The 14,228-nt window shown below is 41.8% G+C and overlaps 1 protein-coding gene across 5 annotated transcripts in view; it reads left to right on the top strand.

The window, feature by feature from the left end:
- SLC4A10 (solute carrier family 4 member 10) overlaps positions 1-14,228 on the top strand; it is a 165,480-nt gene that overhangs the window by 117,812 nt on the left and 33,440 nt on the right. For all 5 annotated transcript variants that reach the window (XM_088661094.1, XM_035132522.3, XM_088661102.1 and 2 more), the window contains 6 exons: positions 156-243; positions 564-710; positions 2,123-2,223; positions 3,086-3,260; positions 3,808-3,941; positions 4,416-4,661. In XM_088661094.1, coding sequence (XP_088517220.1) covers positions 156-243; positions 564-710; positions 2,123-2,223; positions 3,086-3,260; positions 3,808-3,941; positions 4,416-4,661 — 891 coding nt within the window. The remainder of the gene's footprint in view (positions 1-155; positions 244-563; positions 711-2,122; positions 2,224-3,085; positions 3,261-3,807; positions 3,942-4,415; positions 4,662-14,228) is intronic.

Here is a 14,228-nt window from a genome sequence, read left to right as displayed (position 1 = left end):
TTCCATTTTAGGTCACTATTTTTTAAAATTCCACAATCCAGTCTAGCTAGAAAAACTGTAGGGGTTGTTTCTTTTTTGCTCATTATTAGTTTAAACGTATTAGGGCTACGTAACTGGATGTCCTTTGAATATTTTTGCTTTCCATTTGTTTGTAGATTTTTATTTATTCTTCTGGGACCTCTAGGAAAAGGCCAACAGTTCCATGAGATTGGCAGGTCAATTGGAACCTTAATGACAGATGAGGTATTTATCTATTAACAGCAGTTAAAGCTTACTTAGAAACAACCTGTTTAAACCTAAAAGTAAACCTGTGTTAGGATTTTTTTGGTCTCCAAAGTATACCTAAAACACTTTGCTTGAATTGTAGGTAGCAGTTTGCACATTCTGCTTAAATCAAACTTCAACTATAAGCAAAGAGTTTACTATGCTAAAGTGTATTTTTTGTACATAGAAGACCAGGGAAGTAAGTTGCATGCTGTATGTAAGCAGCTGTGTAAATATGTGGGATTTTATATGCCCTCCTTATAAGAAAAGTCTCATGTATTTTCTTCTGTCTCTGACAGGTGTTTCATGATGTTGCCTACAAAGCTAAAGATCGTAATGATTTGGTTGCCGGGATTGATGAGTTTCTCGACCAGGTGACAGTTCTCCCTCCTGGAGAATGGGACCCAACGATTCGTATAGAGCCCCCAAAAAATGTTCCCTCTCAGGTATGTGTACATTGTTGTTGGTGTTGTTTCAATGTGAAGAGACCATTTTTTGAAACAAGAACGGAAAACAGTATATCTCCATTGTAGCTTCTGCACACACCGCCACTATCTTAACATTCTTGAAATAGTCCTCAAGATATTCAAAGCAAAAACCCTATCCTGTGCAAACAGGTGATTAGGATTTAGGATTATATAGCTGATATAAAATCAATGGAGCACATTGTTAGCTCAGGGGCCACATTCTCTCATGGATAGACTTCTGGGGGCCATACAGCAATGTAGAGTAGTGTTATAGGCAAAGAAAATATATGAGTGGAGCAATGGCTGTGACTTAACTCTGTACAGTATGATACATCCCACCCATGCACAACTCACAGGCCCCCCTCTCTCTCTACACACACACACACACACACACACACACACACACACTATCCCTCCTGTGCAGGCAAACAAGGAGTTATCACAGCTCAAGGGCACATTTGAAGCAGTAAAGAGCACTTGAGGTGGACACAGAGTAAGTCTGGTGAAAAGCAGTGAGAGTCCTGAGGGCTGATAAGAGAGACCTTGGAGCTCCATTCAGTGTTCGGACTTGAGGTTACCCACCTGTGTTTTACTAACCATTTCTGCTTTTACAGAGCAGGGCATCCATTATATTTATTTTTACTGGTGGTACCCTTTTGAGCATACAGAGGCAAATGTTTTGAATCCAGCACACATTTTGGCATAGCACATATGCTTCCACCCCTTGTTTAGAGAGCCCCATTTTGTGGGGCAAGAGCGAAGCATCGAGCATAGTGATATCACCTCAGGCATCTTCTTTAACCAAACACTTTGGGGACAGACTTGGGAGAAAATGTTGGGGTGTGTGTGTGTGACAGCAATTGCATCTATGATGGTAACATGTTATTGGGCCCTTAGTAGGCGAGTAGTTAAGGGATATGCTCTATATCATGCACAAGCCGTTCCTATACTTGGGCCTCATTGTGCTGTACCAACTCCCCAAACTGTGGTTCTCTCCTGAGCAGAGTAGGCGATATGGTTTCAGAACTCATGGGAGGGAAGATTGCCATCTAGAATCCTCTTGCCAGTATTTCTAATAAATGGAGCAGGTGTCAACACTAACTGGTGATTTCCATGTGGCAGGGCTTGAAGACAGGAGGAATGTTCTTAATGGATTAGCAGGCTTCTCCTCTTTACCGTTTCAAGTTAGTCTGTCAGATTGCTGCTGTGCTAACAGTCCTTACAGATTAGCACCTCTCTGTGATTTCCATCACTTGTGGAGGGAATAATTCAAAGGGAATACCAGGAGCGTGCTAGCTGACCTTAAGTAGTTTCCTTTCCCATTCCATGATTTGAAAAATGTAAAAAAAACCCACACACAAACACAAATCACATCTCTTTCTCTCATGTAGGAGAAGCGTAAGATTCCAGGGGTGCCAAATGGAACTGCTCCTCATGGAGACATAGCACCAGTTGGAGGTCACTCAGGACCAGAACTGCAACGTACTGGAAGGTTAGTAATAATTCAGGGTTTTATTTATTTATTTATTTATTTATAAATAAGGTATTGTGGTTTTGTTTGTTTGTTTGTTTGTTTTTTAATAAGATATGGTTGGCTTATTTTTTAAAAAAAAAGTTGTAAAGTTTATTTTAAAGTTTTATCTTGTTTACGCCAGCTTTTCTTAACTATTAAGTGGGTTATACATATTTTAAATATTTTTTAATTTAAAAATTCCAAAGTCATTTTGCTTCCCAGCAGTTGAGCCTCTCCTCCTTGATAGGAGCCTCTGTGAAGAAAATTCACCAAGCCTCTTACCCCAAAGTGGCAAGGCTACACCTTGAGGCCTTTAATAAAAGGCCGTATTTTTACACAATTAAAATAATCCCTGTAGAACTACTTAAAGTGCAGTCAGTTTCCCACCTCAGTTAAACACTTTGCATGTACTTTTTACTTATTTGTTGCATTTATACCCCACCTTTATCTTCAAGGAGCTCAAAGTGGCAATACATAGTTCTCCGTACAACAACCCTGGGAGGTAGGTTACGTTGAGAGTGAGTGACTGGCCTCAGGTCACCCAGTGACCTTCAAGGCCGAATGGGGATTTGAACCCTGGTCTCCCGCATTCTAGTCAAACGCTCTAACCACTATACCACACTGGCTCTCCTGTATAATGTTTCAGGGCATTAAGATGCTTTTAGAGAGGTCTCGTCTGCTTCGTATTTGACTCTTAAAGGTGAATGCAAAGAACACACTTTCACATTAGATTCGATAACAGTGATGGGTGTTTTTCAGTTCCAAAATTCATGAGGAGGTTTGGGTTTAGAGCCTGACTCTGCTTTTTTTTCTTCTTCTTCTTCTTCCCCCATTTCTGTAGGATTTTTGGGGGCTTGGTTTTAGATGTCAAGAGGAAAGCGCCATTCTTTCTGAGCGACTTCACTGACGCGTTCAGCCTGCAGTGCTTAGCTTCGTTTCTCTTTCTCTACTGTGCTTGTATGTCTCCTGTTATCACGTTTGGTGGTTTGCTGGGAGAAGCAACGGATGGCCGCATAGTATGTGTCATATTTTGATCTGAATCTTCCCTATTATTTACGATTGGCACTTTTAAAGCATCCTATGAATGAATTTTGTGTGTGTATGTGTGTGTGTGTGTGTGTGTGTGTGTGTGTGTGTGTGCAGTGGCATAGCATGGGGGGCCAATGGGGGCGGTTCATTCCGGGTGCTACCCTGGAGGGGGGGTGACACTCGGTACGCGCACTGGGGAACTTTTTTTTTCTGTTGCATGAGATTTTTCAACTGTTCTTATATGTTCTTTCAATGCTGATTTCATATCTGAAGTCGGTTTTGTTCTGTAAGCTCTAGTTTTTTTGCAGTTCATGTTTTTCACTTTTCGCCAGAGCCGCAGCTGCGTGGGGGGGGGGTGTGACAAAAAAAAATCCGCACCTGGTACCACCTGGGCTTGCTACGCCTCTGTGTGTGCGCGTGCGTGTGAGCTTGGAATGTTCTAGCTGATAAAAACGGCAACTATTGCAATCCATCGCCTCGATGCTGAAATAAGAGGTCTAACTTTTCCATTTCTCCCTTACCGCCCACCTGCAGAGTGCAATAGAATCTTTGTTTGGTGCGTCTATGACTGGCATAGCCTATTCGCTCTTTGGTGGACAGCCTCTGACCATACTAGGGAGCACGGGTCCAGTTTTGGTGTTTGAAAAGATACTGTTCAAATTTTGCAAGTAAGTGATCCGTTTTTCTTCTTTTGAGAGTCTCACTGTTTCCATACTCTGTTGTGTTTGCCTTGTGAGGGGTTACTGAAGCTGAAAGACAACTCTTAACTCTTAAAAAGTTGGGATGATGATGATTGTTATTTATTAAAAATTTATACAAAAATTTCTCTGCAAGCAGTTCCAGGTCAACTGAACTTTAAGGCAAGTTCGAGTAGTTTTTAAAGAGGGATAGTGAGCAGCAGAGCAGGTATAAGTATAAACTTGCAATTCCTAAACAACAGAACCTCTCACAAGGCTTTTCTCTGCCTTACTAATGAAATATGCTTTAACTTATCACATTGATAAATGATCATGAACAGCCGTTGTCTTTGCTGTGCTTTCCAGCAAAGGCATTTTGGGGATTAATATGTTTCCCCCGAGACAGCAATGAACTTAATAGGTCTGGGTCTCTGCATTTGCAATCCTGTCTCCATGTGCTTCCAGGGAATATGGACTGTCGTACCTTTCTCTGAGAGCAAGCATTGGCTTGTGGACTGCAACTCTGTGTATCATCCTTGTTGCGACCGACGCCAGTTCGCTTGTGTGCTACATCACTCGGTTTACGGAAGAAGCTTTTGCGTCCCTTATCTGCATCATTTTCATTTACGAGGCCTTAGAGAAGCTCTTTCATCTCAGCGAGACATATCCAATCAACATGCATAACAGTTTGGAGCAACTGACACATTACTCGTAAGTATGATTTCCATCCGTTGTCCTGAAGGGATTTCATTTTGTCGCGGGGCGCTGTTCCCATAGAGAGGAAGCCAAGGGGCTTCCCAATAGAAAGAGGATGTTCATGTTTACATAATTTTACTAGCGCTTGCATCCTTCTGTGAAGTTCTGACAGGAAGAACCCCACATTTTCCAAAAGAAAGCTTCATTTCAACAGCATGAGCGTCATGGCAATGGCTCACACATGTTGGGTTTGAATAAATAATCTGAGCAGTTAGAATATTTGTTACTCCCTGCCTCCAGGCAGTAGTAGGGTGGGATTCAATTAATGAGCCCCATCAGCAGAAGCCATACGCTTCTTCTTGCACGATGGGGCTTCCCCCCTCCCTTATACCCCACCCCAAAATGTGCCTGGAAGGGTTGGGAGAACCTCTGGAATGGCATGGAAGGTGGTGGAGGAGGGGGTGGTGGAGGAGGGGGTGGTGCCCTGACAGAATGATTGACTTAAGAAGAAGAAGAAGAAGAAGAAGAAGAAGAAGAAGAAGAAGAAGAAGAAGAGTTTGGATTTGATATCCCGCTTTATCACTACCCGAAGGAGTCTCAAAGCAGCTAACAATCTTATTTCCCCTCCTCCCCCACAACAGACACCCTGTGAGGTGGGTGGGGCTGAGAGACTTCAGAGAAGTGTGACTAGCCCAAGGTCACCCAGCAGCTGCATGTGGAAGAGCGGAGACACGAACCCGGTTCCCCAGATTACAAGTCTACCGCTCTTAACCACTACACCACACTGGCTCTCACTTAAACACAAGATTGAATTCCTCCCATTATATATATATATATATATATATATATATATATATATATATATATATATATATCCATGCAAGCCAAAATTCTAATCACATTCTCAAACACTGTTATCTAGATGTGAGCCCATTGGTGATAGAGTGTGAGCTAACCTTCATCAATTTGCTGCCCTCCAGGTTTTTTGTTTTAAATTAAAAGTCCCATCAGTCCCAGCTCACTTTCTCTGGGACTTAGGAAGGTCATTTTGAATCCTGAGTTTGCTTTTGTCAGCATTGGCTACCCCTCCCAGTTTGGTGTCATCTGCAAATTTGATGAGCATCCCCTCAATTCTTTCATCCAAGTCATTTATAAAGACGTTGATCAACAACGTGCCCAGGACAGAGCCTTGTGTTACCCCCTTTATTACTTTTTCCCCCAGAATGACAAGGGACATTTAGTGAGCGCTGTTTATGTTTGGTCAGTCACCCAGGTACAGATTCACTTACACATACCTGGCCCAGCCCACATTTTACCAGCTTCTCCACATGCATACCATGATGAACTTCATCAAAAGCCTTCTGAAATAATTGGGAGTCTCAAACCATTTGTCCATTGATTTCCATATAACCTAAGTTCAACTAACTTAGTCTGGATCCAGTCCGGAGCCAGGGGGACCAGATTCAAAAGGTGGGCAGGGAGTCCTCCATCTCCTAATACTTGCGCCGAAAAAGCAAACACAAGCCACACCTGCTGAAATTAAAGGTGCAGGATCCTTGCTCACTTTTGCATTGGATCACCCTGACCATAGTGCTAAAATGCTAAACCATAGTGCTAAATCTGTTTGCCCTGAGCTGCATTGCAATAGACACTATGATGCAATTTTAGCTTCAGTGTGTAAAACTGCTAAGATTGCTTTGAGTTCCCAGATCCTTTCTTGTCTCCCATTCCTGAGCAGTAGCCAAGGTGTGACAGTGAGATCTATGACAGGAGATACATGGGAGCAGTTTCACGTGCCAAAGATATCCAGGGATAATTGCAGTTGTCATATGAGGCGACTTTTATTATATATTTTTTTAAAAAATTGCCGCCTGAGAAGTGAAACTGACAAAAAACATGACTGCTCAGAGGGGTTGTGTTTTACCGTTCAGTTCACAAGGCTGCTGCTGGATGAAGCGAGCTGAGCTATCAAAAGTACGTTTTTGTGCATTATGTTATGTGAAAACCTAAGTATTCTCATGGGCAATGTCAAGATTCAGTCTGCCTGAGGCACATGATGCATCTCCCCAGCAATAGAGACAGCAGCCAGAGAAGCATTTTCAGGCTAGGAAGCCCCTCCAGATATGGTTTTTAATGGCTGTGTTCAACTCACATGAACTCTTGGCTTAGGGAGAGTCAAATACGGAAATAGCAACAGAAAGACAATATGCCATATGCTCCCTGGATTAATAACAAGCCCAACAAACTGCCTGCATAAGAAGTTCTGAACAACTACCTGCAAATTATTGAAGCCAAAGCATAGACTGCGAAGTTGCAGTGTCTTAACATCTACATGTAGATTGGGGTACATGTCCTCCAAATGTTGTGGGCTATAACTCCCACCATCCCTGACCATTGACCATTCTGGCAGGGGATGCTGGGAGTTTTAGTTTGAAATACCTAGTGAGCGGCTTCTTAAATAGATGATTAGATGAGAGATCACAATGACCTGAGAGCCAACTTTATTGTTGATGCTATCAGTCTTAGCTTTTGTTTGCTTGAATGTGATTATCTCTTTATACAAGACTGTTAAACTTCCAGGGTTATAATGATTTTTTGAGGGGGGTTATAATGTTTTTTTTGGGGGGAATGACAAACACAAACATGAAGCCCTGTATACACACTTCTACTTCTTAAATTGATTTCGGCTAAACACACCAGGGTCTTAGTACCACTGAACACAGTGGAACATACTTCGAAGTCAACATGTGTAGGATTGCACAATTAACCTCACAGTTTCCCAGATATTAGAATTAAGTTTCTTTGTAGCTATTCTTATTTATCACGCCTTCTTTTCCTTTGGGTTCATTAGCTTTTTAGTCAGGCATAGAGTTTATATAAACACCCAAATGAGAAATTCAGTCAATTCTCTCCATTATCAGGGCCCTAAGACTTGTCCTGCCAACCTAGCAGTTCAAAAGCATGTCAGAGTGCAAGTAGATGAATAGTTACTGCTACAGCGGGAAGGTAAACGGCGTTTCCGTGTGCTGCTCTGGTTCGCCAGAAGCGGCTTTGTCATGCTGGCCACATGACCTGGAAGCTGTACGCCGGCTCCCTCGGTCAATAACACGAGATGAGAACCACAACCCCGGAGTCGGTCACGACTGGACCTAATGGTCAGGGGTCCCTTTACCTTTACCTTTAAGACTTGTCTACTGTTCTCCTGCTCTCTCTCTCTCTCTCTCTCTCTCTCTCTCTCTCTCTCTCTCTCTCTCTCTCTCTCTTTCTCTTTCTCTTTCTCTTTCTCATACTGGTACTCGCCCCATTCCATTCCATGATGCTGATTGTCCTATGAAGCCCTAACATTTTTAATAATCTCTGTTGATCGTTCCCCTATACTTTTGCTTTGCGTTGCTGCTTTGTTCATCAGGCTTTTAGAATATTTGGCAATGGAGGCCCTTTGGGAAGCTAATTCTACATTAGGGTTCACTGTGTTACTATACAGTGGTACCTCGGTTTATGAACACAATTGGTTCCGGAAGTCTGTTCATAAACTGAAGCGTTCATAAACTGAAGCGAACTTTCCCATTGAAAGTAATGGAAAGTGGATTAATCCATTCCAGACGGTCCGCGGAGTAACCGTTCATAAACTGAAGCGAACTTTCCCATTGAAAGTAATGGAAAGTGGATTAATCCGTTCCAGACGGGTCCGCGAAGTACTTAAACTGAAGCGTTCATAAACTGAAACATGGGTGTAATTGGTTCCGGAAGTCTGTTCATAAACTGAAGCGTTCATAAACTGAAGCGAACTTTCCCATTAAAAGTAATGGAAAGTGAATTAATCCGTTCCAGATGGGTCCACGGCGTTCATAAACCGAAACTTCATAAAACGAGGTGTTCATAAACCGAGGTTCCACTGTATATGAATGATTCCTTCTGAGTTTTGTATGTAAGCATGACTCCTGTCCTTCAGTGTCACCCTGATTTTTTTAAAAAATTGCCCTTTCTCCTCATTGACTTACATGAAACAGACAATCTGCAACAGTGATCTGAAGAGCCCCCTTCACGTTGCCATTACCCCTCCAGATATTCCTTTAGGTCAGAGCTCTCTTAAAGTAGGACTGTCATATTAGCTAATTAATGTCAGAACTTCATCACGCCCCCCCAGGGGGCAAATGCCTTTCAAATACTTTCCCCATATGTTTTAACACCACCTGACAACTTGCAGTTATAATTGCCTGAGATTATGTAACTTCTTCCTGTGTTGTTCCTTGTACAGAAAACGGAGCAAATCTCTCTAGTGCCTGCTCCCCTTTTGCAGGCTATTTAGCCACATAGGCTCTAGGCAAGGAGCTACCAATGCCTTTGCACAATCTCACACTGATTTGGAAATCTGGTAAAGTGTGAAATAAAGTAATGCCCTCCTCATGGTGTGGCTGGATCCTGCCAGCTATCCGTTGGGGAGGTTTTGGAGCAGTAGCTGGCCATCTGATTCCATCCTGCTCTGCATCTACCCAAAGTGGACCATGCAAAAAAGCTTGATCATTACATTACCTGAAGATAAAATGTGGTTAATAGGCAAGGCCAGTTAATTTCCTCTTTGGAAACTTTGCCCAAAAAGTTGAATAGAATTTGAAATGGTGGCATTCTGGGCTTCTGATTAGGGGAGGAAACATTCCAATGGATTGCAAGATTCTTTTCTCTTCTGTTTCCCAAGATCTCTTGTTCTGCGTTAGGAAAAATTGAATTTTTCGTCCTTCCAGTTATTCAAGGACGAGTGGGGAATAGGAACAAACATCGGCCCACAATAATGCTTATTTCTGCTTAGTGTGCCTGGTTGTCATTGGAATAATAAAAAAGGTTAATCGTGAACTATAAATAAGAAGGCAGATGTGATGTGAAGTGAAGGCTCTCAGCATGTTATTTAGCCATGCTGTGAACTGGCCTTCAAAACAGAAGTGTCAGACAGGGATACCAGCAAATCAAACGCTGGTTCAGGCCCATCAGTCTTGCCCCTCCTCAGTTGCTTAGGCTTCCAGATGGGAAGAGCCAACAACCTGTCCCATCCGAAAGCAGCAAAGTATCCTCTTATTTTCAGATACCTGGATACCTGCAGAGTGCTTTGCTAGGTTTTGGAGACAAGGGAATGAGTGAGCAGGGAAAGGCAAGGGAGACAAGCTGAAACTCATGTTTGGTTTGCTTACCTGTACATGCACACCTGCCAGTTCATCTGTGACCATATTGGGAACCCTCTTCTTTATGTTGGGGCAGTCAAATATTGGCTTAATAAATCAATACTTTTTTTAAAAAAATGCATGAAGTGTCATTCACTCAGAAATGAATTCCTGGGTGGTATGCAAAGAAATTTAACCTTGGAGAAATCCATAATAAAATAAGAGGACTAAAACCAATCAGTTTAAAAATATCTAAAATGCTAGGCAAATAAAAATGTTTAAATCTTGTACTAAAAAGAACACACTCTGGGTGCACCTCCCTCAGAAAGGCATTTCAAAATAGGTATTCTACCACAAAGAATGTCTCTCCCTTATTTCCCCCCACACATGATGTATTTCTTAAGAGCCAACATGGAAAAGTTCAGTCTTTGCACCTAAGCAGGTTGATTTGCAAGCTCTTGGAGCAGTAGAACATACTGGGATTTAGTTTCACATTTCTTGTGCTGTGCTTTCAATTGTGAATATTATTTTTAAGTGGCACAATAGCAGTGCCAGCTAGTTGCAACTAGCCTACATAAATATTTACTTTGCTTGACAACTTTTTTTTTTTTTAAGTTTTGGCCTACCTCTGTATGATGAATTTTCCCCTTCCTGTCTTGTCCTTGTCTGTTTAATAGGTTCTTCTGGCAATCCCCCTTTTGCCTCTCCAATTCTTTGCTTCATTTGTTACTGTGGCATAGTCCACACATCACATTAAACCATAGTTGAAATCAACTTTGGTTCCACGAGTGTCCTGGTGCATGCTGTTGAAATGGTAGGTGCTTTCCTGCTGCAGTCCCAGGAAACAAACCATGGTCTGATTTGCCATGTCATCTGAATCTGGGCTCACGGTTTGTTTCCTCTCATAACAAAACGTAAGTGGAAAACAAGGTTTGTTCTTGCATGGCCTCTGTGGCTTTTGAGGGGCCTGCTTTTGGGTGATGCAACAAACCAGACCATGGCTTGTTGCCTGCAATGAGGCAACAGTAGAAGTGGGAGAGGAGCAAAACACTGAGAATTTCGGTAGTGTGCAGCAGCATGCTATGCTTGTTCAAACTATGGTTTTTTGTATACTTTTTGAATAACTATGGTTATTCAAACTATGGTTTATTGTAACTACGGTTTAATGTGATGTTCCATCCAGGCTATTAGTTTGGAGGAGACACTGAAACCCTATTAATAGTGTTAATAGCATAGCTGGAAACATACTAAGCTAAAATGTTTAGTTTCCTTATAGGCATTGAACCATGGGATATATTTCCTTGCTGAAACTGCATCTTCTTTCATTTGAGGTATAAATGCTGATGAGATCTAAAGCAGCAAATGAAAGTTAAATGTGCTGGCTCTTTACTCCATGGAAAGCAGGATTGTGAAATCATTTTAAATGCTGCCAGTTTTTTGTGGTGAAAGTAAATGGTCTCTGCTCAATATTCCAGGTATTAGTTCACGACCTGCCCACTTTAAAAACAAACACTTCCCCCCCTTCTGCCTAACCTTTTTTGGACTTTGTGAATGGTGAATCTGTGTTTTCTAACAACAACAAAGAAGAATTCTTTACCAGAAGCCTCTCAATTATTAACAGATTATGCTGAATAATTTTAAGCACTTCTGGCATAGTGATATGCATATTACAATCTGTCCATGACATGTATTTAAGAACTGGGAGCATAACGTCCCACTCTCAGAGGTATTTAAGGTGCCAAGTTCATGTCATTCTGACATGTGTTCAGCCTGAATGACGTCAGTGGATTCAGTCAGCCAAACAATGCTGCTGCTGTTGCTCATCCAATATTTCAGCCAGGTTTTTGTGGCAGCCAGGTCCATTGGAATGAATGGAAAGTACGCTGCGTTCAGTGGTTAGTATCTCACTATCCTCTCACCTGCCTTTCTTGAATATTCCAAGCTTGGCATTGACCTCTTAGCCTTGCATTCATTGTACATTCATGTACAACCTAAGTTCAAACTTCTCTCTACCTTCTCCATTAATTACCCTTATATGATATCACACTGCTTGGCTGTTGTCCAAGGTCAGCCCAGTACTGGGCCTTTCTGGGGCCAATCAGGACACTGAGGTCCAGCTCTGAGGGCCTTCTGGCGGTTCCCTCGCTACGAGAAGCCTAGTTACAGGGAACCAGGCAGAGGGCCTTCTCGGTAGTGGCGCCCGCCCTGTGGAATGCCCTCCCACCAGAGGTCAAAGAGAATAACAATTACCAGACCTTTAGAAGGCATCTCAAGGCAGCCCTGTTTAGGGAAGCTTTTAATGTTTGATGGATTTCTGTAATTTAAGTAGTAATTTAGGTAGAGAAGCCCTACATGCCTGCAGTTGTATAAATATCAAACACACAGCCCCGGAGTAGTGTGGCCAACCAAACACATCCATCTGGAAGGAGCATGGGCAGAAGCCATACTCCACATTCTTTGTATGTATGAGGGGTGTTTTTGTGTGGTGTGTAAGAGACAGAACAGCCAATTAACAGTTATGAGAAATGCAGCAGTGGTTAATTAGAAGAATGAGGTGCCCCGTGTAACGGATTAGCCCCAGGATGGAAGATTTATTACACCCTGGATTAGAAAGAGTTAAGCCACCTCCAGCTTAACTGACAGCGCATCTTTAGGAGGCGGGGCGGGGCCTGGTTTAAAAAAGGAGGGAATAACCGTTTTGGGAGTTGGGAGAGTGGGAGGTTGGTGACGAAGAGGGAAGAAGAAGGGTGTGGGGCCAGGATAGTGGTGGTTTAGGTTAGGCTTAGGATAACTTGAAGTTAAAGTCTGACAGAGTTAATGTATAACTGTAGCTAAGCTTGTAAACCTATGCATCGTTAAGAAAAGAAAAACCTATGTCCTCAAGAAAATAAAATTCATCTTCTTTTTGTGCCAAAGAGTATTGTCTTAGTTATTCCAGCAGCGTATTAAAACTCACAGAGGTGGAGACTCAGAAAAGGGCAAAGCTTACCTAAGGAAAAGGGGATAGTTTGTGTCCTAGAGTCACACAGGAAGGGCAGTATGGTGAAAACCTAGAGTGCCACAAGTTTGCCTGGGTGATATGGCAGACTGATACAGAGGGGATCTGAGTTGAGGGAGTCCCTGTTCTGTAGGCAAGAGGTTGTTCATTCAAATAGCCCTGAGTGTGTGTGAGATCAGACCACGAAAGCTGGAATTAGACTCTCTTTACTGAGAAGCCCAGAACTGAGGGGTTTATTTTAAGGCATAAGGAATTGAGTGGGGATTGCTTTACCCCGGTACCCTTTCATCTCATAATCTATTGGCAACATCGGCGAGGGGGTTCGTCGCATCCCCTACCCTCAGAATTAACCTGAAAGATCTCCACATACAGTTTGAGCTTGTATGTGGATGTGTGTCTTTGTGTGCCTTATGGCACTTATGTCTTGTGAAACTGTAGCTCTCCAAGAGGTAATTCAGCTCACTACTTCTTTTTTGACCGGTGAACAAAATAATAGGCTCCCTCCTCAGATCCTTGAAAAATAACACGCCTCCCACAGTTACTTTTTAGGCTTTAATTTAAATTGGTGTTTGGAACATTTGGACACCCACACAGAGCCTTGTCTGCCATTCCTACGTTTAGCTAACAGTTCAAAATGAACACAAAGCTTCCGAAGCCACTGTGGAGCAGGAAAATAATAAAATAATTGTATTGCTGTGCAACACAGCCTAAAGAAGTGGGTTTTTTAAAAATAAATAAATAAAGCTGAGCTGAATATTTTCCTCCATGGGACCAATTCTTCCTCAAGAAAAGGGTGGGGGATATTCAGAAATGTTTGAGGAGAATTTATCATTCCATTGGGAATTGTTGGTAGCCATCTTTCCATTCCCCAAAGTGCATCCCTGGGAATGACATTGTGCTATTGTATTGTTCCCACTGGGGCATCCCATTGTATATGTTTAGTATGATGTTTTTAAATGGTAAGTGTATTTATTTGTATAAATGTGTTGCATGTGGCTTGGAGACCTTAGAGTAACAAGTGATTAATAAGTAGAATAAATAATAATGATAATAAAAGTAATTTTATTATTACCAGTCCTTTTTTTTTGGGGGGGTACACATACCCCTAAACATTTTGTGTATCTAAGTTTGGCCTCATTGAGGGGCAGTATTTCAATATGAGTAGGAAAATGAGAGTACCCCTAAACATATTTTTTTATAGAAAAAAGCACTGATTATTACTATTATATTATTACTGTTTTTCTTATTTGAAATGTTAATCACTTGCTACCCAAAGGTCTCCAAGCAACATACATCACGTTAATAATAATAATAATAATAATAATAATAATAATAATACCGATAATAATAATAAAGTAGAAAGGAAAACCACTAGGTTGCTCTACCTCCACATCAAGTGGCAACAAAACTTTTTTTTTTTATAAAAAGGAT

Source organism: Zootoca vivipara, chromosome 1 (assembly GCF_965207765.1).
Source record: "Zootoca vivipara chromosome 1, rZooViv2.hap1.1, whole genome shotgun sequence".
In the NCBI taxonomy this organism is placed as follows: Eukaryota; Metazoa; Chordata; class Lepidosauria; order Squamata; family Lacertidae; genus Zootoca; species Zootoca vivipara.
The sequence above is the reverse complement of the archived record's forward strand: the minus strand, read 5'-3'. Positions and strand labels throughout refer to the sequence as shown.